This window comes from Oenanthe melanoleuca, chromosome 2 (genome assembly GCF_029582105.1).
Source record: "Oenanthe melanoleuca isolate GR-GAL-2019-014 chromosome 2, OMel1.0, whole genome shotgun sequence".
Taxonomy (NCBI): Eukaryota; Metazoa; Chordata; class Aves; order Passeriformes; family Muscicapidae; genus Oenanthe; species Oenanthe melanoleuca.
In genome coordinates this window covers 14,489,317-14,517,273 of record NC_079335.1, presented here as the reverse complement: position 1 = coordinate 14,517,273, position 27,957 = coordinate 14,489,317, and the positions used below count along the sequence as shown (strand labels likewise).

General features: G+C 41.1%; 2 protein-coding genes across 2 annotated transcripts in view; one reads left to right on the top strand and one right to left on the bottom strand.

The window, feature by feature from the left end:
* EIF3H (eukaryotic translation initiation factor 3 subunit H) overlaps positions 1–10,918 on the bottom strand; it is an 85,127-nt gene extending 74,209 nt beyond the window's left edge. Inside the window, exon 1 of the mRNA XM_056483981.1 lies at positions 10,745–10,918. Coding sequence (XP_056339956.1) covers positions 10,745–10,864 — 120 coding nt within the window. The 5' untranslated portion in view covers positions 10,865–10,918. The remainder of the gene's footprint in view (positions 1–10,744) is intronic.
* A 12,251-nt stretch (positions 10,919–23,169) lies between these two features.
* On the top strand, positions 23,170–27,433 carry UTP23 (UTP23 small subunit processome component). The gene is made up of 3 exons (XM_056485614.1): positions 23,170–23,601; positions 25,710–25,884; positions 26,673–27,433. Exons 1-3 carry the CDS (start codon positions 23,414–23,416, stop codon positions 27,057–27,059), a joined length of 750 nt encoding a protein of 249 aa, XP_056341589.1. The 5' UTR covers positions 23,170–23,413; the 3' UTR covers positions 27,060–27,433.
* The last annotated feature ends 524 nt before the right edge of the window (positions 27,434–27,957 follow it).

Here is a 27,957-nt window from a genome sequence, read left to right as displayed (position 1 = left end):
TGGACAGAAGACCTCAAACACCCTGCAATAATTTACCTTTATCTTGACTTGCTAGAGCCTAAGCACCAACATTTATAAAGTCTTTGTAAATGCAGTTCTTGGAATAGTAAGCTTACATTATATGTCACTCATCAGCTAATTCAACACCAGATGTTAAAATCTTACTTCTGAACTTGACAGAAATTTGGGGCTTAAAAACAATAATTACATAGGAAGCATAACAGAATGATGCATGCCATTTCATACTATCTCAATTGGGTGCAAATATCAAAATAGCCTTTTGGTATGAGCAGAGGTTTCTTGGAGCTGAGCCTAAATTTACCAATAATGTGTATTGATCTGAGGTGGTCCTCAAGCAGAGGATGCTACATATATTTTCATACTGAAATTATAAATTATAGGAGTCTGACGATTTTGTCTCATGTAAGTCCTCAGCACCAAACCATTGTGAAACTCCATGTTAAATTGAATGGAAAATAGTCCATCTTGAACCATGAGGGGGAATGATGTTACATGCTTTTATACTATATTACTATTTTTGAGTATTAGGAAGCACATGAGAAGCACCCAAAGCTTTTTGTTCCCTGAGTGTCTTATTATATCCTTTGGTACAGTAACGCTTGCTTAGTTTGTAAACATCAAGACTTCAGATGACTTAACTGCATGAGGCAACATCAATAACCTTTCTGCTCCACAATACGTACATGAAGCTAAAGAAAAATACCCAAATCATAACAGATTATTGATTTAACAAGTCTTTTCTGTCACTTCTGCTTGGTTCAGGAATAATTTCCCCCTGTAATTATAGAAATCTATATGGTTTTCCAGATTACCTCTTGCTTATAGCCATCTCACTCTCCTTCAGCATTTAGCTGGGGTTTTTTTCCAACACGACAAAGAAGGTGATAATATCCATACACAGCAATAAGCCAGATATAACATCCCTTGTCACTTTATCTCTGTAAGTGGCTGACTGAAAGCACAAATTTGAGTCAGAGATAGGCCAAGAAGCATTTTATCACTTCTTCCTGAAAATTAACTGCTTATGTGCAGTGCTTGGGGCACGGCTGAAAAAGCTGTACCTTGCTTATCCTGAAGCTTAGTCTAGAAAAAGTAGACATTCAGCTCATTTTTCACTTTCTGTGCAAGAATACTCTTGCACAGATTATGTGTAGCTTAGCAGCATGCTCAACACAAACTGAAAGCAAAGCTTCAACCACCACCGAAAATGCCCCACAGGAAACACTTCTAAAGTACCTGCTCTTTCAGTTGCTTTATTTCTCTTTTTAAGATCCACTTCCAAACAGCTGCGATTCAAAAGCTCTAGAACCTCCCCAAAAGCAAGAGGGAAAATCATTCTAACAAGGGGCCCTCCATACAGTGACACAGCCTAGCTGCACCTTCCAACAGCCCCCACTTCCAGCCAAGGTGGTTGTTCCCACAGTGCAAGCCCAGATTCCTACAGACACTGCCAAGTGATTGACACGCATGCTGTTCACTCACTGGAAGCAAACTCAGCTGCTCCAAACATGGGTTAGCTGCTTACTTATTTTATTACTGGGATACTTTCAAAGTCACAAATATTTCTATTTTTTTTTAATCATAGACTATTAAAAAAGCTACTTCAAATTACAAAAATATTACTGATTTCATGTAAAACCAGACACAGAACATGAAAGAGACCATTTCTCAATAACTAGAACTAAAACTGGTTAATATGCAAATATAAAATGGAAAAGACAAACTGAGACAAGACTCCACAGGTATGTGGAGTTCAGACTAAAGAACTGAAATAGTAAAGACACAAAGCCTGTTTCTGCACAAGCACAACATTAGAAGGGAAGATTACTGAGTTTTGGCTAGAGGCGTGTTGGGTTTTCATAGGCTGCGGTTTTCCTTGACTCTGCCAGGAATTTATGTTCATCAGCTAATGTCTTGTAGGTACCATGAAATATCTGTTTAAGTCATTTATTTACTCATGTCCAAGTGAGCTGCTTGTTCTTGCAAAAGGAAGCAGTTAAATACAAACTGCAGTACATCAAAGGAAAAACTAATTAAACAGTGGAGAAAAGCAAAGGTTATTAAAACACAGAAAAATACTGAATGTTAATCAAGGTGTGTGTTACCTAATAGACCAATCTCTTCTTCATTTTTGTCCCACTACATCTGAGTTTCACAGCAGTTCAGGTTAACAGCCATCTCCAGGGTTAAACACAAGCCATTAGCACACTTTAATATTGCCTCAGTGTAAGCAAAAATGCACCATTATGTGTGTATTGAAACTCCCCATTGCTGCGTTCACACGCTGGTAAAATGCAGTTCTCTGCAATACAAAGTTTGATAACACATTTCACAGTACATGGACTCATGCACATTCCCATGGAAACCATCAAGGCCACGGGCACTGTAGAGTCACATCCTTACAGGAACACTTCTGTAAGACAGCCCCAGGACCTCAATCGTGTGAGTGACAGGGCATTAGACGTTATTAGCACACTGTCAGGGGCAGTGAGAGGGATGTAATGAGATTAACAGCCACAATTCTGCTGGTTGCAAGTGGGATGGAGCATTTCCCCAGGACTACTCAGTATATTATTCCTTCTATTTCTCAAATCCGACTGAATAAAAAACTTTTGAAAACATTCAGTATTTCAGGCAGTTTTTGCAAATTGCCAATATAATTCATATTTATTATTTTTAATGAATTCAATATTCAGCCATCATTTCAAGAACAAAAGCTGATGTATATACTCCTTCAGAGCACAACATATGGAAATTATATAGAAGCAGTAGAGACAGGCACAGTTTCAACAGTTTCTGCTCAGAGCTTTACATTTATACTTCAACATACAGTCGATACATATGTTCTGTGTATTAGTGAATCACCATTGTTCAAAATTCATGGCACTCACCAAGCGAGGAGTGTATTGCAAGTATAAGGTTTTCTTCAGCATCAACTTCTAGCAGCTTCCTATAAAAAGATTTAAAGATGACAGCCAAAAGCAGCAGCAGCAATTTTATTTAACACCCTACTCTTCAATCAGATTGTGCCAGACTGCTACCATTTTGAAGCAGAAGAAAAACAGCAAGACAGTTGCCTTTATCTATTTGACCTTCAAAAATTAGCAAAGTAGAGCAGACTAAGATGGGGAGGAGGGAGTGGGGGGCTCTTCCAAAAAACATACCCTGCACAATGAAAGTGGAATATGCTATTTAAGGGTGTGTCTTTAAAGAATGACTTCTATATGCATTCAACAGATGCTTTCAAGTAACCAGTAAAATCCCTACCGGACGTGACTTCCATATCATTTTAATGATTTATAACTTTTTGCACAATAATTTTTTCCACATTGAAACACTCAGCCTTTCTGGCAAACACTTGGTTATGTGCTAAGGGGCTGCAACAGAGACAGATCCTCCTAGTAACAGCTAGTGCAATCCAGAGAACCAAGCCTACATGGAGTCTCAGTTTTCCTGATGACTTAGAGCTATAAAATTGAGGAAAAAAAAGCTCAAACCATGAATGTCAATTCTTGCTTCAGATTTCCCAACTTTCAAACAGAGATTTGCCTTTGTATCATCATCTGAACATTGCCATGTGAAAATCAATTCCAGAAGAGTTCCATTTCTAATAACAGCTACTGTGACAATGAGATTAAAAACAACCATCCTAATTTTATCACTGAGAGTGCCAATGGAGAAGGCAGTATGGCTTATTGAATTGTTTCCAAGGAGTGAAGACAGCTGCAGTAAATATCCTACATCTTATCTAAAGTTTAAAGAGCTTTAAAATGGTTATTTTTTTTACATTGATAATAACGAGTAAAAACCCCTGAGACCTAAGAGCTCAAAACTCAGCCCTGCAGTGATGAAGGATTTTGTCAGACTGCACACTTTTCTCAGGTATGCATGAAAAAATCCCCAAATATTGGTAAATTATTTACACCTCCAAGCTCCTAAACACCAAACAACTTGCTAAACAGGAAGGGGTATGCAGATTGCTTCTTGCACAGATATGGGCTCCAAGGAACAGGAAGGATGTGCAGCAAACACACTGCAAAGCAGGACAAAAGGTGTGAATTGAACAAAGACCAAGAAGCATTACGTGCTCAAAGCAACATTCTAACACTCACTTTCCAGAAAAAACCCAAATATTTACAAAAGAGAATTAGCCTGTTATTGCATGCATAAAGCAAGATCCAGGCATATCTTCAAACTCCAGTGAGTAAATAAGCCTATTAACTTTAAAATTTGATGAAGCCAAAAGAAATTAATAGAACGTTTATCTGAAATAAAAATCCATATACAAGTCATTCAAAAATATTCTCACACTTATGCTGAAGTAACTTTGTGTATGCACATCACAAAAGACATTATGAAAGTTAAGCTCTATTGTCTTGGGTTTAGATTATAGAATAATCATACAAAATACTAACAAGAATATTTATTACACAAGCCTGAATTTTTTCAATTTGGTATGTTAACAACTGATTTACTTTCCATTAAGTTGATATTATTCTGTTATGTGGTAACCTAATTAAACTTCTACACAGTGTTAGTAAAGCCAGTATCACATCTCTGCAATCTTAATACTGCTGGAAGATTAAAAATAATATGAAAGAAAAGTATGCTCAAAACTGTACCATCACTGAGAAGGTATTTTGAGCTTGTGTGCGTGTAAGGAAAAACAACACCCAAAGTGACCATAGCCAAAAAACATCTCTGGCAAACTATAACAACAATAAGTTGAAGATACATGATCCTTTTTCAAATATTAGGGGTCAAAAAAAAAAAAGTTTGCTCCTCTTCCTACAAGGCCTTTCATATGGTCTGTAAGATTTATTTAAAAAGTGGAAGAAAAAGTCCTAAGACTGAATAGGGTGTGGAGTTGCTCAGTTCATACACACCACCAAGGCCTTTCAGTATCTGTACCTGCTGGGTTTCTCCCTGGGGCCTGCAGTTCGGGATGCATTTCCCTCACCTACACCACACTGAACATCAGCTGCAAAGCTCTAATTCTCTTTCAATAAACTGAAAACCAAAGGAGAACATTTAGCTATGTTCAGTGTGCACGCAGACACAACGCACTGCCTCAGCAACAAAGCCATCACCAGTCACCTCCCAACACATGGAGTCAAAGTTAACCAGCCAGGACAAAAGTTATGATTATTATCTGCTGCATTTTAGATGTAGACTAAAAGGTAGGACGTTATTTGAAAGATACCTGGTGGAAATACTCTTGTCCTCAGTATAAACACAACCAAAGACTATGATCTACTGTTTCCACAGGAGCTTTGAATACACATTACCACGCCAGAGACCAGTTCAATATGCACAGAAGAGGGACAAAAACCCAAGAACTTTAACTGCTAATGACAGCAGTGTAGAGGGCAATGGATTATTTCTCCTTGCACGCAGCGAAAGAAAGAAAAGCCTGTTTTGAAATAAGATTTTCCCCTTAAAGTCTTGAAGTGTAACACTGCTCAAGACATTTAAGGCACCTCCACATTTAGATTAACTCCTTTTGTCAGCACACTGGTTTCATGGTATGAAGCAATACCAGATGTTCCAGCTCTAAATGCCTCACTAGGGTACACTTACCATGACACTTAGGAGTTAGGAGATGCTGAGTGCACCACTGCACTCTTGCAAATCATTTAAAGTTTGTGCTCTGTTAGCACATATGCACTGCTATCCACTGACAAAACTCACTGAAATTTGCCTTCTCAGACCATCATGATATGGGTACTTTACCCACTGCAGTTCAAGAAATTTCACTAAGTCTGGAAATCGTTATATTCCAGGAAGGGTCTTGCCGTTTCAATCTCCCAGCACACATTAATGCTTTCTCTTCTGAATTTAAGCACAGATGATATGTCAGAAGTTCTATTCTGGGTAAGATTCATGCAACTCATTGTTAATACATGAAGATTAATAGAAAAATTATTCAAACACTATGGAAATTAATTTCTTTCTTTCAAGAGTGTCAAAACTTGTCATTCTAAAAAGTGCTTACACAAACATTTGCAAGAAAAGTCTTAGAAACTGATTTTCAGTAAACATGGTAACTTATTTCATTTACTGTGATCAAATATCCTGAAGGGCTCCTCCCTACAAACAGCTGAGGATACAGTCCAATGTACCCAACCCCTCAGAAGCAACTTAAGTATCACAACTATGAACAGAGTAGTTACAGAAAAAGAATTCAATAACTATGTGAGGGGTTTTTTCTAAAATGTAGTCTCACAAATTCTGATCTATGTTTTTCTAAAAAAATAAATCGATCCTCTATATATACTTACCATAGATAAGAACACAAAGCACCAAGCACACCACACCATTACCGAATCAGGGATGATAAAATGAAGCTTAAAGTAACCATTTTTTATTAACTCAGTGATATCTGACACAAGAGAATGTGACACTATAGCCACTCTGGTGATGGTGGTGCACAAATGCGGACAAGGCCTACAACTTCTTACCATTTTCTTGACATAATTATGTTTTGGCCAATGTATGTTTCTATTTACTATAAACAAACTTACACAAATATCTAAGGTTTAATGGCAATTTGTTACCAGTATAAAGGCTTCTGCACATCAGCAGTTATGAGGATATAAAAATGGAAACCTCTAGGCATTTTGAGAAGCCTACATAACTCTGCTACTTCCTACGATACGTAAATATTTTGTGCAATGGACATAAGTGTATAAAGAAATCATATGCAGTGGTTGAGTAAAAAAGAAACCATCATTCCCATTAATTAAATTATTAAAGCAATGCACATACTAATGCTTTAGCATTAGTTAAGGATTTAGTTATATTACTATGCAAGAGGTGTATAAGCAAAGCTTTTTCAGTCAGCAGAACCATTCCTGGGTATGTAATTTTTTGAATGTGTAAATAAATGCAAGGGTAAGATTTTAAAAAAAAAAAGTAATTTTGGAGCTTAAGAATTTAGTTACATGAATTTAGTTACTTTTACCTTCCTTTCTAGAATAACATCATGCAGAAGATTTGCAGAAAATGAAACACCTTCCCAGTAAAAACACAGTGACTTGTAACTACTCTGAAGGCAAATGTGATTAATAAAAACACTTATCTGGCCTGGCAGCACACTTGCCTTGCTAAGAGCTCCCCATCTTCCATCCCACAGTTGTTATTTTCAAGAAGGAAGTTTCCACATATCCATCACCTAGATACTAGTGGTCTGACACAACCCACAATCCACCACATGGAGTATCTGGTTTTGGATGTTAATTCAATTTCTGAATGACACAGAACTTGATGCTCATCTTGTAAAAATACTACTTACCCTACCAGATCTTATATCATTCAATGATACACCAGTTCACTTCTGCCTTCACAGTTTTCTATGTTGCCTGATATCACTACTAAAAACATGAGAAATGCATAAATATGCCAAGGAAGTCCTCCATAACTGCAATTTTAGACAGTGTAGTAGGGTCAGAAGTTTCACTAGAGAAGCATTTTAGAGAAGTCTCCAAGATTTGATGGAGATCTCGAACTTTCCCTTAACTGAAAACTCTAGAATCTTCCCTTAACCTAAAACTCATTCAAAGGAATAGTTATTTCTTATGCTGTAAAACCCATCAGCTTATAGTTTGAAATTTATCGCACCTTACTGAAAGAAAAGACTACAACATCAGTGAACCAAATCTGATTAACTTCAGCAGCTAAATTACAAAACATTTGGCTCCCATTGAAGAATTTCTAAATACAAAAAACCTGAGTCCATCAACACCTCTTGCAAAAAAAAAAAAATATATAAAAATAAAAAGGGTAAGCAAATTATAGCATTTCTGTACAATTATTTCTGATAGCTTGTGATAATCATAGAATCAGGGAATTGTTTACATTGAAAAGATCTTTAAGTTCATCAGGTCGCACCATCAACCCAACCCCACCACAGCAGTCACCAAAAAACCATGTCTTTAAGTGCCATGTCTGCATGTTTTTTCAAACACTTTTGAGGAATGGTGATTTTACCATCTTGGGCTGCCTGTTCCAATATTCAACCCTTTCAGTAAAGAAATTTTTCCTAATATCCAATCTAAACCTCCCCTCTACCAACCGGAGGCGATTTCCACTTGTCCCATCACTTGTTACGTCGCAGAAGAGACCAACCCCCCACTTGGCTACACTCTCCTTCCAGGGGGTTGTAGAGAGTGCTAAGGCCTCCCCTGGGCCTCAGTGACTTTCCTGTAGCAAAGAGCCCAAAACTGAACACAGGATTTGTGGTGCAGCCTCACCAGTGCTGCATGCAGGGGAACAATCACTGCCCTGGACAATCATTGCTGGCCACACTGCTCCTGATCCAGGCCAGGATGCCGTGGGTTGCTTTGGACACCTGGGCACACACAGTGGCTCATGCCTGGCTACTGTGAATGAGCACCCCCAGGCTCTTTTCCACCAGCCACTCTTTCCCAAGCCTGCTCACTACTGTAAACACAAGTTTTCTTTAGGCTACTTGACTGGAGAAAACATCATGGCATTTCTATTCAAATTTCTACAACAGGAAGCAAAGACAACAGGATGCAATACGTGGCACTTAATCTGATCTTTTTGTCAGGATGGCCAAAAACAAATGCATGAATTCTTACACCTCATCTGAAGAAAAACCACGTTTTATAATGTTCTTCTGGAGGGTTATCTTTCACCCTGCATTTTCTAATTTCTTAGAAAGACTAGACCACTTACACTGGAACCCATTTTCAACCTACATTTATTTACTAAGAAATTGAACAGATTAAAACAAGAAAGGAGTTGCCAGAATGCTCTATCTGTACCAGATTTTTAAAAGAGGCTTGAAAAGTAAATATTGCTGCATCATTACATACTATGTTTTAAGGTAACATTCTGACATTTAGAACTTCTTTTCACTACAAATACTGGGGTTTTGTTTACTTTACTGTTCCTCTGAAATACCAAGCTTTCAAAACATACTTTCATATTCTCACATAGAGAGATGACTGATGTATCTTCTATTTTGCACTCACAGACTCAAAGCAATCTACCTAAGCATGCCTTTGCTTTCAAAGCAGCCCCATTTCAAGGATTAATTGTGACACTGCCAAGAGGTGAGACACCAGTGAAGAGAAAGAGATCACCAACTCCCCTGATGCCCACGAGAATTCAGAATTCTTGACATGTGATCACCCCAGTCTTCATCCAGATGACTGATGAAGTCTTGCTACTTTGTGAAAGCACACAAGACATTTTATTCAGTGACGTATCAGAAACACTGCAGAAGAATTTCAGTAAGATATGTGAAGGACTCATAACAAAAGCCACTTTGTTTGCAAAGCAAGCAAATTTATGCCAACATTTCTCTCCATGACAGAATGTCACAGTTTATGAACCAATGCCAATGTCCTGAGAACACTTTGCCTAGGAGACATCTTCAGGAGGTAGAAAGCTGAAAGGTTTCACAATTCCCAATAAATCACCTCCCTCTCTACTGACTCCATGTGAGACACCACTGTGCTGTACCAGAAGAAAATACAAGGAGAAAGAAAAAAAAAAAAAAAAGCATGAAACAGAAAAAAATCATAAGCATTTGCTGGACTGTCAGAAGCAGAGCATCAGGGCCACTCACACTTGATCTGAATCAACAGCAGTTCACAAAGCAGATTATATGTCTGATAGAGAAAAATCAAGAGCAAAATAAATTTACCAGCTGTTACCAAAGTATATGGCAGCAGAGTGCAGCAGGAGCAGCCTGCTATCTACACTGGGTTTTAAGGAACATTTCACAACTGGTTAGTTTTCACCACTCCTTTGAAATGCTCCATGCACCAAAGCCACAGGCACACATATAGTTGGAGAGAACAGGGCAGAAAAAATCTGACTCAAATTTTCTCTTTCACAAGCCCTACTATACATAAATAAATTATCCTTATTCTTCCCAAATATCTACTATACTGTACATCTCCAGGATAAGAACTGAAGACTACACTAATAATGCCAAGCAGGCTTCAAAGTTTGTCTCAAAACTATGATCTGCTTTCTCATAACCAGGGTACCAACTCTCTCCTTCACACTTCAGCTGTACAGTGTTCTGTTGACACTTGGCAAATATAATGAAGAAACTAGCAATGTTTCCATCCTTAAGAAACAACTTTTTTCCTTGTATCGTTAAGAGTATTACCAGCTCTCTAAGACGTGAACCAACTCAAAAAGATCCAGCAGAAGCACAGAACCAACTTTAGTAGATGCTCTGCCACTTTAGGCCTGCATGGATTGTATTAGGATGACTCTGCTTTCTGCTAAGTCCCTTCAAGCCGTCAGTTTATTTTATTTCTCCTTAAGCAAACGCAGTAGTTCCTGACAGCCCTGACAGAAAATGCAAAGAGCACAATAGGTCAAGGAAAAACCCACCGTGCTGCTCAGCCCTTACACCTGCGGAATTTTCCGGGTGTATGGTATGAATATGAGGTATGAAAGCCGAAATGGGACATTTAAGGACAATTCGCTCTGCCCTGGCCCGGCCTTTGCTTACACAGGGCGGAGCCGCTCCCCTCACCAGGGACAAGCACGGGAGGCCTGGCCACAGCCGGGAAGCCGGGCAGGGGTCGGAGGGTTCTCGCCTCTGAGGAAGCGCCGGTCCCGGCAGGACACGAGGCTCCGCCGCGGCACCGCCCCACCGACAGGCCCCGCCGGCGGCTCCACGAGGCCACCCCGCCCACCCCCCGCCCGCGGAGGCCCCGGGCCCCGTGCTCACCAGCCCGTCGATCTGCACTTGCTTGACGGCCGAGTCTCCCGCGGCGGCGGCTTTGCCTTTGCCCTTAGCGGCGCCGAAGCCGCCGCCAGCAGCGCCCGCGCCTTCCTTGCGCGACGCCATGGCTGCTCCCGCACGGCCGGAAAGGGAAACGCGCCGCACCGGAAGCGGCGGCGCGGCCAGGGCTGTGCGCGGCGAAACGGCCTCGGGCGGAACGCGGCGGGGCGCGCGCGGGGTCCGGCATTGCGCGGTGCCGCCTCAGGGCTCCGGGCCAGGCCCGGCTCGGCCTCGCCGGCCCGGGTGTGCTGCAGAGGCGGTGCCCTGTGTTCTGTGCTTTATGCTTTGTGCCCTGTGCTCTGTGCCCTGTGCTCTGTGCTTTGTGCCTTGTGCCCTGTGCCCTGTGCCTTGTCCCAACTCATCTGGCATGAGAAGAGCCAAGAGAGCCTTCCCTGCCATCTTTCCTTTCCACAGAATCACAGAATCATTTACACTGGAAAAACCTCCAAGATCATGGAGTCCAGCCTACGACCAAACACCACCATGTCACCAAAACCATGGCACTAAATGCCACATCCAGGAGTTTATTGAACACTTCCATCGATGCTGACTCCAGTCCCTGGGCAGCCCCTTCCAGTGTTCAATCACCCTTTCTGTGAAGAAATTCTTCCTGATGTCCAACCTAAACCTCCCCTGGTACAGCGTGAGGCCATGTCCTCTGTTCCTGTCATCCTGAGATGAGGCCAACCTGCATCTGGCTCCAATCTTCTTTAGCTCCAAAATGTGGAATATGTAAAAAAAAAATTTTAAGATGTTCTTTGACATCTGATCTTTGTATACCTTCAAGCCTAATCAACAAGAAATGAGACTTAATCTATGAATTAGATAGCAGCTAACAAGGTCTAAGTGATGTCCAGGCATTAGAAAGAAAAAATACTTGTCTTGATAAGGTTTGGTGCTGGATATGCTTCAATGATCTGAGACCTAGGGGAAGGTTAACAAAGAGCTTGGGAAGAAGGATGTGCCACTGACAGTGGACACAAAGAATGCAGAATTTATGGGCCACAAGGACATTTGGCAGAGCCCCTGAGATAAGGAAGAAACTAATAAGGCCAACAATAATTGTAATGAATAAACTCCCATGGGGTAAAAGGTAACTCCAGCAGTGGAAAATCATGACTCAAGAAACCCACCAACTCAAAGGAAGAGAAAGACTAATTAACATGAGAAGCAAGAGAATCATTAACCAATGGAAAATAGAACACAAATTAATAAGAGAACTAAGTAACTTCTAACAAACGAACACTAGTGCCCTTGCTAAAATGTATAAATAGTGAAAAGTTTTGGTAGTCATGCTGGATTTGCCATCCAGCACCCCTTTCTGCACAGAACTGTAAATAAACCAAATACCTCAACTCTGTGTGGATTGGCCTCTTGCACACCAGGTGAAAGAACCTGTTTGGGCAAGACTTTCAGGGAGATATAGTACTGCTCAGAGAGCAGTAAGGTCCCCCTTGAGACTACTTTTTTCCAGGCCAAACAACCCCAGCTCTCTCAGCTGCCATCAGAGCTGTGTTCCAGATCCATTGCCCATCTCTGGACTTGCTCCAGCCCCTCAATGTCCTTCTTGTACTGAGGGGCCTAAAACAACACAGGATTTGAGGTGTGGCCTCACCAGTGCTGAGTGGAGGGGAAGGGTCACTGCCCTGGTCCAGTTGGCCCCTGGGAAACCATTTCTGACAGCCCAGGAACCTCCATCTGTGCATTTCCATGGCCACCTTGGCCAGCTCTAATGCCACAGTGACACAAATTCCCAGCTCTGCTGCTGTGAGGGCAATGAGGGCTCCTCAGCATGGCTGAGGAGACTCTGGTATGGAGCGAGGATTTACACCTAATAAACCTCTGTGTGTGTTGAGGAAGATGTACTTCTAATAGATTTAAAACTTTGTGTATTATCTTTACAAAAAGCAGACTGCTGTGGAGTAATGTGAATATCTGTCCTGAGCATGAATAACGATGCATCAGTCAAAATCTTAGCATTACACAAATCCCTGAACTATCAACTTCTCATGCAATTCTCAGAAACAAGTTTGTGTTGCATTAAAACAGTTGGTTTTGCTTTGCTGTTCTATTTTGTTTGAGGTAGGGGGTTTTTGTGTGTATTTTTTTTAAATTTAATTTCAAACTCTACTCTTCAAATTCCATCTTAAAAATGCAATGGTCTGAAAAATGAAAGGCAGCCCTGCAAACCCCCCAAATCCATTCAGACACTATGCCAAATATGTGACTTCATAAAAATTTATCTTTTCAACAATGTGGTTAACAGTAATTTCTAATTAAGGATGAGGAACATATTTATCAACACCAATATTAAAATGTATCTGTATTTGCCTGCAGACACAGACCCAACATTTGCCTGTTCCTGTAAAATGATTCTAACATCACTTAGAACAGTCCCTGTCAGTTGCTTGCACTGGTGCTGGAACAAATTCAAGCAAAGAGTCTAGTATAATAATCATCCCAGCAAGGCAAAACATATCCTAAATGCCACTGATATCACTGCACTGCACTGACTTTAACAAGAGATCTGGACACTCAGCTCTGCCAAGGACACCTTGTGATTGATGTCTAAAGCAGGGTATATTGAATCCCACTTTACATTTTTCCATTGGGAAAATAAATCTTAAGTAGAGATTGAAGAGGAAGTTCAGAATGGCAGCATCACTGAGCTCAAATGTGCTTTGTGCCCCAAAGACACTGAAGTGCATATGCAGTGGGATTAGGGGTGTTTCTAAGAGCAGTTTGTAGAGAGGTGATGCAATAACAGCCCTGAGCTTCAGGGCAGTGTGCTGTGGCCAGCAAGCTCAGCCATCATGTAGGTGTTGAAAATTTGAGTCCTGCCCTTAGGTTTCCATGACTGAAGGCTGCACTCCCACTGGCATTGTCTTTTTAAGTTTCTCTAGAGAATGAAGTTGTTTAATTCAATATTAATATTTCACTTAACTGTTATATTAATGTAAGGAAAATTAATCCACAAACACCAGAGGTTTATGTCCAAAAAGGAGACAGAGGAGTCCTTTTTGCTTTATTCGAATAAAGGGAGAGGCCATGGGGCATTCCCCTGGATCTCTCAAATTTTTGGGGGACACAGCCTCCCTTTTTATCTTAATTTCCCAGCCGCTTTTCCCTCTCTCTTTCCCCGTTGGCTGAGGTACTCGAGAGGCACAGACTTCCCGGAACGCCTGACACCTGACATTTCCCTCTAATGTATAACCCTCCCTTTTAATTTTTAATTCTTGTAGAATTCATAGTTTCCCCCTGTTGCTTCTTTCATCTTCTGTTACCCAATTTCATTTACCAGAAAACCTAGTTTGTTTGTAAAGGCAAATCTCTTTTTCCATTCATCAATCAGTGTAATCTCTCCCATTGTTTCTTTTATCTCTAGGTGCTAACTTTAACTACCAACAGATCTACAACTTGTTTGTAAAGACAAATGTAACATTCCTCTCATTAACATGAATATCCAGTTTTAATTTACAATATAATAGGATCATAGGATCACAGAATATGTTGAGCGAGAAGGAACCCATCAGGATCTTCGAGTCCAGCTCCTAGCCCTGCACAGGACATCCCCAAAACTCACACCATGTGAGTGATAGTGTTGTCCCAGCGCCTCTTGAGCTGTGTCAGGTTTCATGCTGTGACCACTTCTCTGGGGGGCTGTTCCAGTGCCCAACCACCCTCTGGGTGAAGAACTGTCCTGGTTTGAAGGACAGGTGTCTGCCAATAAAGGCAGAAGCTTCTCTCTGAAATGGAGAATGTAAACCCCCCTCCCTCCAAATTATTATAAATTTGAAATTAAGGGGCTCTCAGGCAAAGATATGGGCATTAGGAATAACAATTCTTTACTGGGAAAATTAAAATAGAAATACAGTATTACAAAAAAACAATCCCAACCCTGACAGAGTCAGAATACAACCTGACACCCGTCAGTCAGTCAGGGTGTTGGTAGCAGTCCCATTAAATGGTGGCTACAGTCCTCCTGTAATGGCAGATGTGGTTTAGCTGAAGCAGTGCTCCTGTAAAAGGGTGCAGCCTTCCTCCAAAGGTCCAGGGATGATGTAGAAAGGTCCAGATTCTTCTCTGGATTCCAGTGGAAAGAAGGTACCTTGCTGTCCAGAATTTCAGTTTTTATCTAGGTAGGAAAGGCTCAGCTCCTCCCCCTGGCTGGATCATCTCCCAGTGGGATGATGTAATTTTATCAGTTATACAGTGGGACTGAATGGCTCAGCAGCAGATGATATCTTCCTGGAGCAAGGATGGGTTGTGGAAAAGATAAAGATGACTGCCCCACCTAGTCTTAAAGATGGCCCATTAGCAGATAATATGTGCCACTGAGATCAGGAATCACTACCCCACCTGGTTTTAACAGATGCTGATAGAATACACATTTCTGGCCACATCAACCCAACACAAGAAGCTTTTTCTGATATCCAATCTAAGTCTCCCCTGACTCAGCTTCATGCTGTTTCCTCAAGTGCTGTCACAGGTCATTAGGTGAAGAAATCTGTATCTGCCCCTCTGCTTCCCCTCCTGAGGAAGCTGTAAACTGTGATGAGGTCTCTTCTCAGTCTCCTCCAGGCTGAACAGACCAAGTGACCTCAGCAGCTCCTCATACTGCATCTCCTCAAGGCCATTCATCACCTTGGCTGCCCTCCTTTGGATGCTCTTTAATGGTTTAATATATTTTTTATATTGTGGTACTCCCAGCACTCGAGGTGAGGTTGTCCCAGGGCAGAGCAGAGCAGAGCAGAGCAGGACAATCCCCTGCTGGCAATGCTGTGCCTGATCCCCCCAGGACAGGGTTGGCTCTCCTGGCTGCCAGGGCACTGCTGGCTCATGGTCAACTTGACATCAACCCCCAGGTTCTTTCCATGGCACTGCTCTCCAGTCTCTCATTCCCCAGTCTATGCAAACAGCCTGGGCTGCCCCATCCCAGGTGCAGAATCCAGCACCTGCCCTTGTTAAACTAAATCTGATCAAATAGTTTTAATTAAAGAAAACAAAGAGTAGGAAGCAGTAGTATGGCAATACTGTAATTCTCAACTCCCTTCCATGGACTGCTGGAGATGTGTGGAATACTTAAAATATATTGTTGAAGGGCATTTAAATAGAAAAACATACCTTCTGACAGTAAATGCACAGTGCTTTACCACTGGCAAATTTTTAGGAATCTGAAAAAGAATGAAAACTCCTGGGATAATACTAATGCGATGTATTATCCTGGGCTATGATGTTTTTAAACAGAAAGTCAATGTAATTTTTTTTAAAAACAACCAAAAACCCAAAAACAAACAACAAACAAAACCAAACCAAACAAAAAACCAATCAGCCAACCAAAAAAAAAATAGCCACACCAAAAAACCCCAACAAGTAGCTACAGCACAGAACTATGTTCAGAGATATTGCTGGGGGCACACAAAATATCCCTATTCAAGGGACTGGCATAGGACTCAGTACTTAATGCACTGCCAGAATAATTGAGTCAATTTTGTTAATTATGATTAACGTGAAAAATGTAAAACAAATATCAACTTTCTACTTTATAAAACACACAAAATCACTGGAGGCAAGAGGCTATAAAAAATTTCACCATTGAAAATTATGAATTCTTGAAAAGGAGGCCACGAAAAGGATGTTCAGTGTGAAGAATTTAGAAACATTGCCCAGGCTACTCAGGAAAACCACAAAACAGAAGAATTTCATCACAAAATACTTTAGAAAATTCAAGTGGTGCACAATATCCATTAATCATTTTAAATTATACTCTAAATCAAAAAACAGCTGGAATCGACCAAAACCCTTTAATTTCCCAGTCCTGTTTGAGTTAAAACTTTGGTGAAACTGAGATGTGTCATATCCCCCAAAGCACCTCTGCACCATATCAGGGCTATGAGCAAAACTAGAGTTGCTAAATAGAAATTATCTGATTAGGGTTCAAAGATATAATCCCTTCCAAATCATCAGACTGACTTTACCTTAAGGGCTAAACCAACTTGAGTTTCATTTGTGTATGCTGCAGGCTAACATCAAGCACCAGAGATGGGCTAGCCTGCAACAACTTGTTACCACTTGGTAAATTGGTCATGTCTGAATTCTGTTTTTCTTCCCTGCCCTCTCAGCAATTCCAAGTATTTATAAGCATAATGAATACTTTAATTTCATTATCACAAAATATAGAGGAATGGGAAAGAACCACTTAGGATACACATAGCAGTCTGTACTTGCACTGAGACATAACAACACCCAAATACAAACTTGCACAAACAACTACAGTTGCCTAAACCAACATTAATTATGTTTAAAAAATAAATAATTGTTTCCAGCAAAATAATCTCAAAAACTTGGTGGCAAAAGATTTTCCTAACATGAATTAAAATTGCCTCATCATATCTTGCAGTTTACAGAAGTTTCAAGTTCAGAAAATCTCTATTCTGAAAGAGGTGATGTATTCAGGCTCAAGCTTTTAAACATGGGGAAACACAGACTGGTGGCACGTCTCTGTATGAATACTTTGGTGACCTTTTTCACTGTGCCACACAGGGAATGTGCCTACGCTGCCTCAGCAGGCCAGTGCACTGCTTATAAATGAGGTAAGAATCCAACATTTTTCTGTGTAAAATCTTGTATTTGGGAGCTATTACAAAGCTATTCTACATAATTCTATGCTTGGCATGGCCTCTGCTCCTTTTGAAATCCCTTTCTAGTTCACAGGACACCTTCTGATAGGAGCCTCTCCTTCACATGCCACTCTCATATCCCTTTGGGAGAGTGAAAATCCTAATGACAAGAGGTCCCTCTGTATCTGTGAAGGTATCTGTGGTGGGCTGACCCTGGCCCACAGCCAAACACCTACTCAGCTCTCATCCCCCAGCATGAGGGAAAAACAGAAGGATAGCGAGAAGACTTGTGAATAACATTTCCAAAGCCATGGAACAAACAAGATCTCTTAAATGCTCATTCTTTTCTTTCCTTTGTTTCCTCCTCAGAAAGATGTAACAGGGACCTTCGTGTCTCACCAGCAGATGCAGTTTTGCCAGGTGCATTCCCCTGTAACAGTATAGAATCTGTAACTGCAGTTATGTCCAGCAGCACTGTCTGCATGTGCAGAGCAATTCCAAATTCAAGGAAGCAGCCTTGTGTATAAGCCTTGTGTAATTCAAGAGTTTCAGCTATTTGTGTCCTGCTGACCACAGCAATTTAGGACTCAAAGAAATAAAATATCCCCAGGCATACCAACCCATGTTAAGGTAGGTTCTCCCTAATAAATGAGGCAGCTCTCCATTCCCAATTTGTTCAGATATCACTGATCACCAGGTGCAACTCACTGAAGTCAGAACCTTTGCATACTTATTTCTACAGCATCTACAACATTCTGTTTCACTGATAAATAATCACCTTCTGAAGTGTCAGGTATTCATCTAATACTTACTACTTTCCACAGAGGAGCTCAATAGGAAAATTTAAGATCAAGCTACATAAATGCATGGGCATTTTGTGCAGATGGATTTTTAATTACTATTATTTCTCATGAGGCTAGTTGTGATTTTAGAAGTTAATGATACCAATGCTGAAGTCTATTCCACATTTTTTCTAATTTTCTTCAAGACAATCAAAGTGAAGGAATTAGTTTCATTTTTGTTGGTTGGTTTTTGGTTGTGTTTTTTGTTTTTTTTTTTTTTTTTTTAATTTGAAGTAGGAAACAGAAAGTAATAAGGTGCAGGAATGATAGAAAAATGGTAAAAATGGGAGCTGCAACAGCATAGAAACCCCCAGGGACAAACATCAAATGCAATAAGGAACTACGGGACTAGAATATAAACTTGGGAAATTCAATTACTTTTCTGTAAGAATGGAGGCTCCAGAGGCCATGGAAAGTTTCAGCCATTCTGTTACACAGGCAACCTTTTAGCATTTACTGGACTAGAAGTATAAGCATTATACTTTAAAAAAAATGGACAACAGCATAAAAAGGTATTTCTGCATATGAAGGAAATATTAAAAAAATATAAACCCTTTCCTTGGGAAAGTTTGGGGTTTTTTCACTGCTCAACTTTTTTCTCTGCTTTCTCCAATAGATGTTTCCAAGTAAATGTTTTTAGTTATCTTCTATTCTTACTAACATTTTTTTTCAGGTGTTTATAGGTATTTTTTTATTATTAATGGATCATTTACTACAGCACCTCAAAGCCATTAGCATACAGCCAATGGGAACAAAAAAAATGACAAAGGAATTAACAATAAAATTGCCTAATTGAAAATGCATTTGATAAAACAAACTCAGACATTTTAAGTGCTAATTTTGACCTGTAAAACAAAGACAAGGTATTTCACAAGGTTCCTGTATGTTTCTAAGCAGAGCTAGACTCTTTCTAGATTATCAAGTTAGAAAATTATATATGTGCAGGAAACATGTATTATTTATTACCACACTGTAAAAATTCCACTTTTCTGTTCCCAGTAAACTCATTTCTCCCTGAAATCAATGAAAAGGTGAAAAGGTATATATAGTATGTCAGGCAACTAAATTGAGTTCTCTGGCATAAATCAGAATTTTGGCCATAAATTAATTTCTTGTTTTAGGTAGGCTTCCCACATAATTTCTCTTTTGATGCCAATTTGTTCAGCCTTCTCTTCATAATCAATTAATTAATTAATCAATCAATTAATTGACCCTTCTGATTCTTAATGACACACAAGCCAACCAAGGGGAATGGAAATAAGCATACCAAAAATCCAAAATGTTTTATGTCTTCTGAGCTTCCTATCATGTCCAAGATAAGACCATGTAAGTCTTACCATGGATTTATGTTTACTTTGTATCAGAAATAGTAGAAAGGGGAGAGGGATGTTCTGCTCAAAATGAAGCAATAAGCACAAGAGGAGATGAGGTGTAAAGTATCACTGTTCTTCCCCTCTACCTACCTTGCACATCAGGTACAGGATAGTCAGGGTTTGGCAAGGAATCTTCCTCTCTCCTGTGTTCTTCACAATTCACAAACTGAAGTTACAATTCCAGTCCTGGGTACTCCATTAAGACTTCCCATTTTTCTACATTATGGCACTTTTGTATCCTTCAAGGGCTGCTACAAGTGAGTTCAGAGGAGAAGTAGTGCAGTATGTCACACATGGTGCAGAATGGCAGCTAACAGGTGCAGGACTTGAGGAACAGTGCAGGGAGGGAAGGCTGCTCCAAAACAATGTCCTTGTGTGTCCTTACAAGAGCATGAAACCAGCTTTTTAACATGTACATCTTAAAGAGCAGCATCAACCAAAAATGCTGCATAAACTAAATGATGTGCATCAGAGATGTGTATCTATTCAGAAAGTTTAGTTACATTGGGTAAGATCTGATTCTGTTCATCTTTCATGTGAATTTAGCTCAAGGTCAAAAAAAAAGAGCGAAGCTGGTTTAACATTTGAGAAACTGTCAAGAATCCCACTGGTTATTTTCATCCCTATAATTTCTTTCAGCTCTAGTAAGAAAGGTAAAGTTGCCTGCAAAATCTTTGTTCTCTGGAGCATTGTCAGAATACATGCTACTGTAAGCAGTCAGAATATCATGATATTCTCTGTATTTTATTTCTTACCCTTGTGAAACTAAATATTCTGATCTCTACATTAAATGTGTGCTTCCTATGATACACAATTTAAAAGATAGTTAGTGTGGGATAAACAGTGATTGGCTGTTAAGCTATTTAAGCCAGAAATAATTTTCTAGTAATGGTAGAGTCAGAAAAGCAGAAAGCTTTGTCATACACAAAATTCTCATCTGCTGAAATCATACCAATCCATGTAGGAAATACAGAACTTGTCACAGCCATGGTTGTTATAAATCCAGATACTGCATTCCTATGAAATATCAGAAAAATAAGCACTGCAAAAAAGAATACACATGATGAAAACTAAAATTCAAAAGCTCAATACCAGCCCCAAAGCAATGAAAGGAGGGGCCAGCAATGAATAATATACATTCTGACAAATATAATTTAGCAGTAAATGCATCTGAATCTTCTTCTATGGCCTATACGTACCTCAGAAAAATAAATTAAAAATATGCCTAGGAAACTATTTTCAGATAAACTCCAACAATGTTTATGGCCTGTGTTTATTACAGTTTGGGTTTTGTTTTTTTAATGTTGAAATTGAAAACTTTACCCTTTTCTTTTTTGTAAATCAGTTCGTTTCTCATATTTACACATGGTGCTAACACTTACTGCAGATAACCACTCAGCACATTTGCCCAAAGCAACACATTCAGATTAAAAAGGTCTGACACAGGAGACAACTTTGGGAGAACCAGAAGCTATTTTCTCAACAAGCTACAAGCATTTGACAAGTGCCAGCTATTAAGGGAAATCCTTGTTACTAGGCCTACATCAAAGCTCCTTTGATAAAGAACAGCTTTCACTTCAAGTAATTCATGTCACAGCAATTTTGTTATTTAATTCTACTACTGCATTAGTTAGCACTCAAAACCAGAGCTGAACTCATTTATGCCAAGAGATAGTCTGCTCTGCAAAGAGCTAATTTTCTGCTGGAGCACATTTTGTGTGCAGTGTGCCTGGTGAAGCCCAGCTTCCTGTGATTCCTGCACAGGCTTGGGAAGTTCAGCATGAAGATCTCCTCCCACTCTGGATAGAGAAAGGTCTCCTTCTTCAGTGACACCTTTTTTCACAAATACTGTCTATCTAACTACTAGGTATTAATATTATTGATGATGAAGGAAAAGGAGCTGTTTTGTCAGATCAGAGCTGTACCCAGAAACTATAGCCTGTCTGGCAGAAAACAAGGACTTATATTTCAGAAAAAGAAGTTCCCCATTCAAATTCTGTTTCCTATCTTTGGACAAAGCAAGTCACATTAATAAGGCAATGTTAAAACAACCTCCACGTTTCTCCTCAGGCTCACTTCCACAATGACACTGCTGGTAGGCAGGCTACTGAAGATGTAAGTGGTTTGTCAGTTCTTCAGTAAAATGCTCACTTAAAAACAAATAAACAAACCTAAAACAAAAACAAACAAAAAACAAAACCAAACAAAAGTGCTTTAAAATATTTTCCCATGTAAACATTAGAATTTCTATAATAGTAATGAAATCCTTTATTTTTCAGTTTCTCTTGGTGCTAATTAACTTGCTTGGAAGCACTTATTTCCCATGTCTATTTGCTAGCAAAAAGGCCAATATGACAGCTGGGTATTTGCTTAAATGACCTTAGAGCAGCCTGACTGATTACAACAAACTGGCAGCTGCTTGCCATGGTTTTGCTTGCAGTACAGTTGTCCCAGGCAGAAAAATATCTCCTGTGGAACCTGCACAGCAAGACAGATGTCTCCAATTATCATTTCGATGGTGTTAAGGTATCACATCCTCTTGCCTAGGTAAAACAGGGGCATTAAGGTTGATTTTTTAATGCCAGATGCCTGTTGTGTTCATGTTTTTTGTTGGACAGGGAGGAATTTTTGCACTTATTCAGTGACAGCTGCATCCCCAGGTGCTACTAAATTGTCACGGAAAAAATAATCAAAACGTAGAATATGTACTTTTCAATTTCGGTTTTGTGCACATTGAACTTAGATTGATGTAGCCAATATAGGCAAACAATATAAACGGGCACTGACTAAGCCTTCCTAAGGTTTCCAGGTGACAAGTGTCAGGATGAGAGGATGTAGTGTTAAGCTGTGCCAGGAGAGGTTTAGACTGAACATCAGGTGAAATTTCGTAACAGAAGGGTGGTCAGACTGTCCATGGAGGAGGTGGAATCACCGTCTCTGGAGATGCTGAAGACTGAGCATGGCACACGGTGCCACGGTCTGCTTGACGGAGTGGTGGCAGATCCTAAGTTGGACTCGATGACCTCAGAGGGCTTTTCCAGCCGAACTGATTCTGTGATTCTGTATGCTGATGTGTGACTAAACTACAGTCTCTACGACAGCAACTGTAATTTTATCAGTACAGTGAAGTAGCAGGAAAAACAACAAAAACAAAACCTCGGCATTTGTGATCTTAGCGAAGGGCAGGAGCCAGCACAACACCGCAGAACAAGGGGCAATGAACCAGCCCTGAGGTTACCCGTGCGCGGGGCTGGACGGGCAGGCCGGACCGGCCAGGGACGGGGCAGCTGCCCGGCCGGTCCGGAGTGTCCAGGGCACGGCCCGGCCTGTCCCGGCTCTCCAGAGCACACCCCGGCACGGCCCGGCCTGTCCCGGCTCTCCAGAGCACACCCCGGCACGGCCCGGCCGGTCCCGGCTCTCCAGAGCACAGCCCGGCACGGCCCGGCCGGTCCGGAGTGTCCAGGGCACGGCCCGGCCGGTCCCGGCTCTCCAGAGCACACCCCGGCACGGCCCGGCCGGTCCCGGCTCTCCAGAGCACAGCCCGGCACGGCCCGGCCGGTCCCGTTCTCCGCTGAGGCCTCGGCCTGTCCCGGCTCTCCAGAGCACAGCCCGGCACGGCCCGGCCGGTCCGGAGTGTCCAGGGCACGGCCCGGCCGGTCCCGGCTCTCCAGAGCACAGCCCGGCACGGCCCGGCCGGTCCCGTTCTCCGCTGAGGCCCCGCCCGGGCCTGGCGCAGCTTCCGGAGCAGCCGCGGCCGTTCCGGGCCGCAGCGCGGGCGCCATGGGGGTGACGAGACAGAAGCACGCTAAGAAGATCATGGGCTTCTACAAGCACAACTTCCAGTTCCGCGAGCCCTTCCAGGTGCTGCTGGACGGCACCTTCTGCCAGGCCGCGCTTCGCAACAAGATCCAGATCCGGGAGCAGCTGCCCGGGTACCTGGACGGCGCCACGCAGCTCTGCACCACGCGGTACGGCAGCACTGCGGGCCCGGGGAGCGGGGGGCTGAGGGTGGCTGCAGGAGGCTGGGGGCATCTCTCACACCCAGCTGCCTTTCCGAAAGCGGCAGCACTGCGGGCCGGGGGCACTGGGGGCTGAGGGTGGCTGCAGGAGGCTCGGGGCATCTCTCACACCCAGCTGCCTTTCTGAAAGCGGCGCCAGCTGCGGGGCCAGCGGTGGCCCCGCTGTGTGGGGAAGGGCCGGGTGCGTCTCTTCCACCCGCAGCGTCTGCTTGGTGAAGTGTTGAGAGCGGGGCAAGCTGAGATCTGGGCCGGGGGCGAGTTCCTGCCCGGCTGGAGCTGCAGCCTGCCCGTACCGGGTTGTTTTCAAAGCAGCTGTTCGCAAGGGAGGACAAGGATGGGCTAGACAAAGACCTGGAAATAAAACACGAACACTACATACTGGAGTTGACTCAAGCTGCCTTTATTATTCCTTGATTACGTGTATTGTATATATTAATATACAAAAATACCGTTACAGTGTATATATGCAATAACAGAGTAGCCCACTGCCCACTATGGAGGTAAATAGTGAAAACACCAGGAAGATGTATACCCTAGGCTCAAAAAACACAGAGCCTTCTTGCATAGCATGTGGAACTGGCCTGCATTTCTAATTAGTATAAAGTATTGATTCATATCCTTACCTGTGAAAGGTTTGGGAATTGCTTTGATCCAAACTGTTCTGTCATGTTGAAATGTCATTCTTGCTTCTTTTTTCAGCAATATCTGTTGGTCATTTTGACCAGCTTGCACTTAGGCCCTCTGAATGGATGTGTTTTCTCTGCTGTCAGAACACTAAGTTGCTGAGACAGCACCTCAGTGTTATGGAAAGAGCCTCACAGGGGAAATGAGCTGGCTCACTCTGACCCCCAGCTGGGGTCTCACTAGTGTGGAGTAGGGGGAGAGAATCTCCTCTCTCACCTTGCTTGTGCTGCTTTTGATAAAGCCCAGAACACAGTTTGCTTTCACACTGCCAGCTCATGTTGAGCTTCTTGTCCACCAGCACACTTTCCAGCTTACTCTTTTCAGGGCTGCTCTCAATCCATTCTCTTCCCAGTATTTGTGCTTGGGTTGTACTGAACCATATATAGGACCTTGCACTTGGAATTGTTGAACTTCATCAGGATTACACAAGCCCATCTGAAGCCTCTCCAGGCCCCTCTGGGTGGCATGCCTTCCCTCCAGAGTGTCAACAGCACCACACAGCTGGGTGGGGATGGCAATCTTGCTGAGGGTGCACTGGGTCCCACTGTCATGTCACTGACAGAGATGTCAAACAGGTCCCAACACCAACCCCTGAGGAACGGCACTTGTCACTGGTCTCCACTTGGACATGGAGCTGTTTACTGCCACTCTTCAAGTGCCACCCTCCAGTCAATCCACACCCACCAAGTGATCCATCTGTCAAATCCATGCCTCCAATGTAAAGACAAGGATGTTGTGTGGAACAGTGTGAAAAGCTTAGCTAAATCCAATTGGGTGACATCTGTTGACTTCCTTATCCATCAGCACTGTACCTCTGTCACAGAAGGCCACCATATATTTCATGATTTCCCCTTAGCGAAGTCATGTCAACTCCTGGTTTTTCTCATGCCTTATATACTTCCCAGGAGGATCCGCTCCATAATCTTGCCAGGCACAGAGGTGGGACTGACTGACCTGTTGTTCCCCAGATCTTTTATTTCCATTTTTAAAAATAAATTAAATTTTCAAGTTTTATAATACGTTAATTTAAAAATAAATCAAATTTTAACAATAATTTTATTTGCTAAGTAGTGGTTCATATGCCTGGAGGTATCCAAACATGAATATAAGGACTCAGCCTTGCCACTGATGTGAATTATTTTTAAATCATTTAATATATCTTAATTTTATTACTGGTTAATCATGTTTACATCCAAGGAAACCCTGTTGATGTTTTCAGATGGGCTACTGCTTTCAGAGTTCTAGGTACCATTTACAAATCAGAGCCTGAACAACTGGGTGTTACTCATTTCTAAGTAACTCACATCAGCCTTTTGCTGTTGTAAAAAATATGAGGTTTTTCGTTAAAAATTATTGTCTCTTTTGATTTTCAGATGTGTTATAAAAGAACTTGAATCACTGGGGAAAGCACTGTATGGAGCAAAATTAATTGCCCAGAGATTCCAAGTTCGGAACTGTTCTCACCATAAGAATCCTGTGAGTGGTTCAACCTGTTTACTTTCCATGATTGAAGATGGCAACCCTCATCACTTCTTTATTGCTACACAGGTAAAAGCTCATGGGAAATGTAGCTCCATTTCTTTTAAAGTGATGCTTTGATACCTAAGGAAAAAGAAGCTTGCAGTAACCTCAGTTATGAGATTTTTAAATAGTTTGTGGGAATTAATAATGTAAAGCGTTACTTGCTCTTTAATGCATTTCCCAATTATGAAGCAGGGAATCTTTTCTCTTACTTGAACAACTAGATTTCTTTTACTTTGTAATGATTCTGTTTAGTTTAGCTGAAAGTGTACAAACATACTGATTACCTGAAATGAAATTAAATGTTAACATCCATATAACTTCAATTTTAAGAAATTTTGAAAGAATAAATAACTATACAAATAAAACAGGTGATTTTTTCTTGGGTTTGTTACTGGGAGTGCATGTATAAATTATATACAATACATAAAATAGTTTGTAGTAGAATTCTTTATAGTTACGTAAGTTACAGGACTTTAAAAATTATTTATTACAGAAAAAATTATGTTGCTTCTTGTGGTGTGGCATTCTGCATACAAGTGAATTGGGACTTCTTTCCCATAAAAAATGTATGTATGCATATATATGCAGGAAAAAGAAAACGTTGGTAAATTTTGCATCAGAAGTACAGCTAATCAGGAGAGAAATTGAAATTTAGTTGCTCTGAAAGGCACTGCATGCATATCTGCTAGATTAAGTTTCTTATCTTTTTCATAATGTAATTTATCTTCATAGTTTTATATTAAAAGTAGGTGCATTTGAATTGCAAATACCATTTAATCTGAAAATATTGACTAAAGTATTTAATTTTTCAGGACCAGGAATTATCAAACAAAGTGAAAAGGAAGCCTGGCATTCCTCTCCTCTTTATTATTCAGAACACTATGGTGCTAGACAAACCTTCTCCTAAGTCTTTGGCATTTGTTCAAAAGTTGCAGACAAATCAGCTTGTTCCAGAGTACCAAAAACAAAGTATTGTGGAGCTTAAAGAAAAAGAAGGACTAGTAAAGCAAGAAGGTGAAAAGAGAAGAAAACGCAAAAGGGCAGGTGGCCCCAATCCTCTCAGCTGTCTGAAGAAGAAAAAGAAGAAAACACAGGAGGGGCAGGAGCCTTCTGCTGAAAAGAAGAAAAGAAGAAAAAGAAAACGAAATAGAGTTAAAGCAGAAGCCATGCAGTCAGTGCAGAAAAATGAAGGAGAATAAACCCATCTTTTTAGACAACACAGAACGTGGACATTGTTTGAACTTTAAAAAATAAAATTAATATGGAGTCATATGAAATTGGGTTGTTAATATTAAAATTTATTTTTATGAGGTGGTACTGCTTATATTGTATCCCAGTATTTGCAGGTTATTGTCCTAATAATTTATTCTGTTATTTAGTATTGGGTTTATGACAAAATATTTAGGAACCCTCATATTTCATTATTCTCTCCAGTATCATGGTTTGTGTTAAAATTCACATACTATGTAGCAGTTTTTTAGAAATGCTTCTTGGCTTCCATATGGATTTTGGTGGAATTTTTGACTTCTTTCTAAATCAAGGTTGCTAATCTTAATAAAACTAGTTTTTACAACTGGCCTGTTAGAGATTATGAAACTGACCTAAATTAACACAATAGCTTGCCCTCAAAAGCCCTGTCCAGCCTAAATTTCTCTGTAAGTACCATGTGAACCAATATGTCTCTTGGTGTTGATCTTTATTTATTAAGAAAATCCCGGAAGATGTGCAATTCCTAACATTGTAATGGCATCTCTAGTCTTGCCTATTTCACCTGTAGTTTATTCCTTATTTTTAATAGGAAAAATGCAACTTTAAAATGCTGAATCAAAGCAGTGGTAGCACCCAGTGCCATCTCAGTATAGCAGAGGTGTGCTGGACTCCGGGAATACAAACAGCTGAGGGTGATGTGCCTTGGGCCTTGATGACTGCTCTGCTGTTCTGTAAGGTTAGAAACAGAACAGAGCTGGGTTGGACCAGAGTTGGGGTTTAACCCCAGCTGGCAACTCAGCCCCAGGCAGCCATTCACTCAACTTCCCCTGCGTTGGGATGGAGAGAATCAGAAGGGTGAAGTGAGAGAACACGTGGGTTAAGATAAAG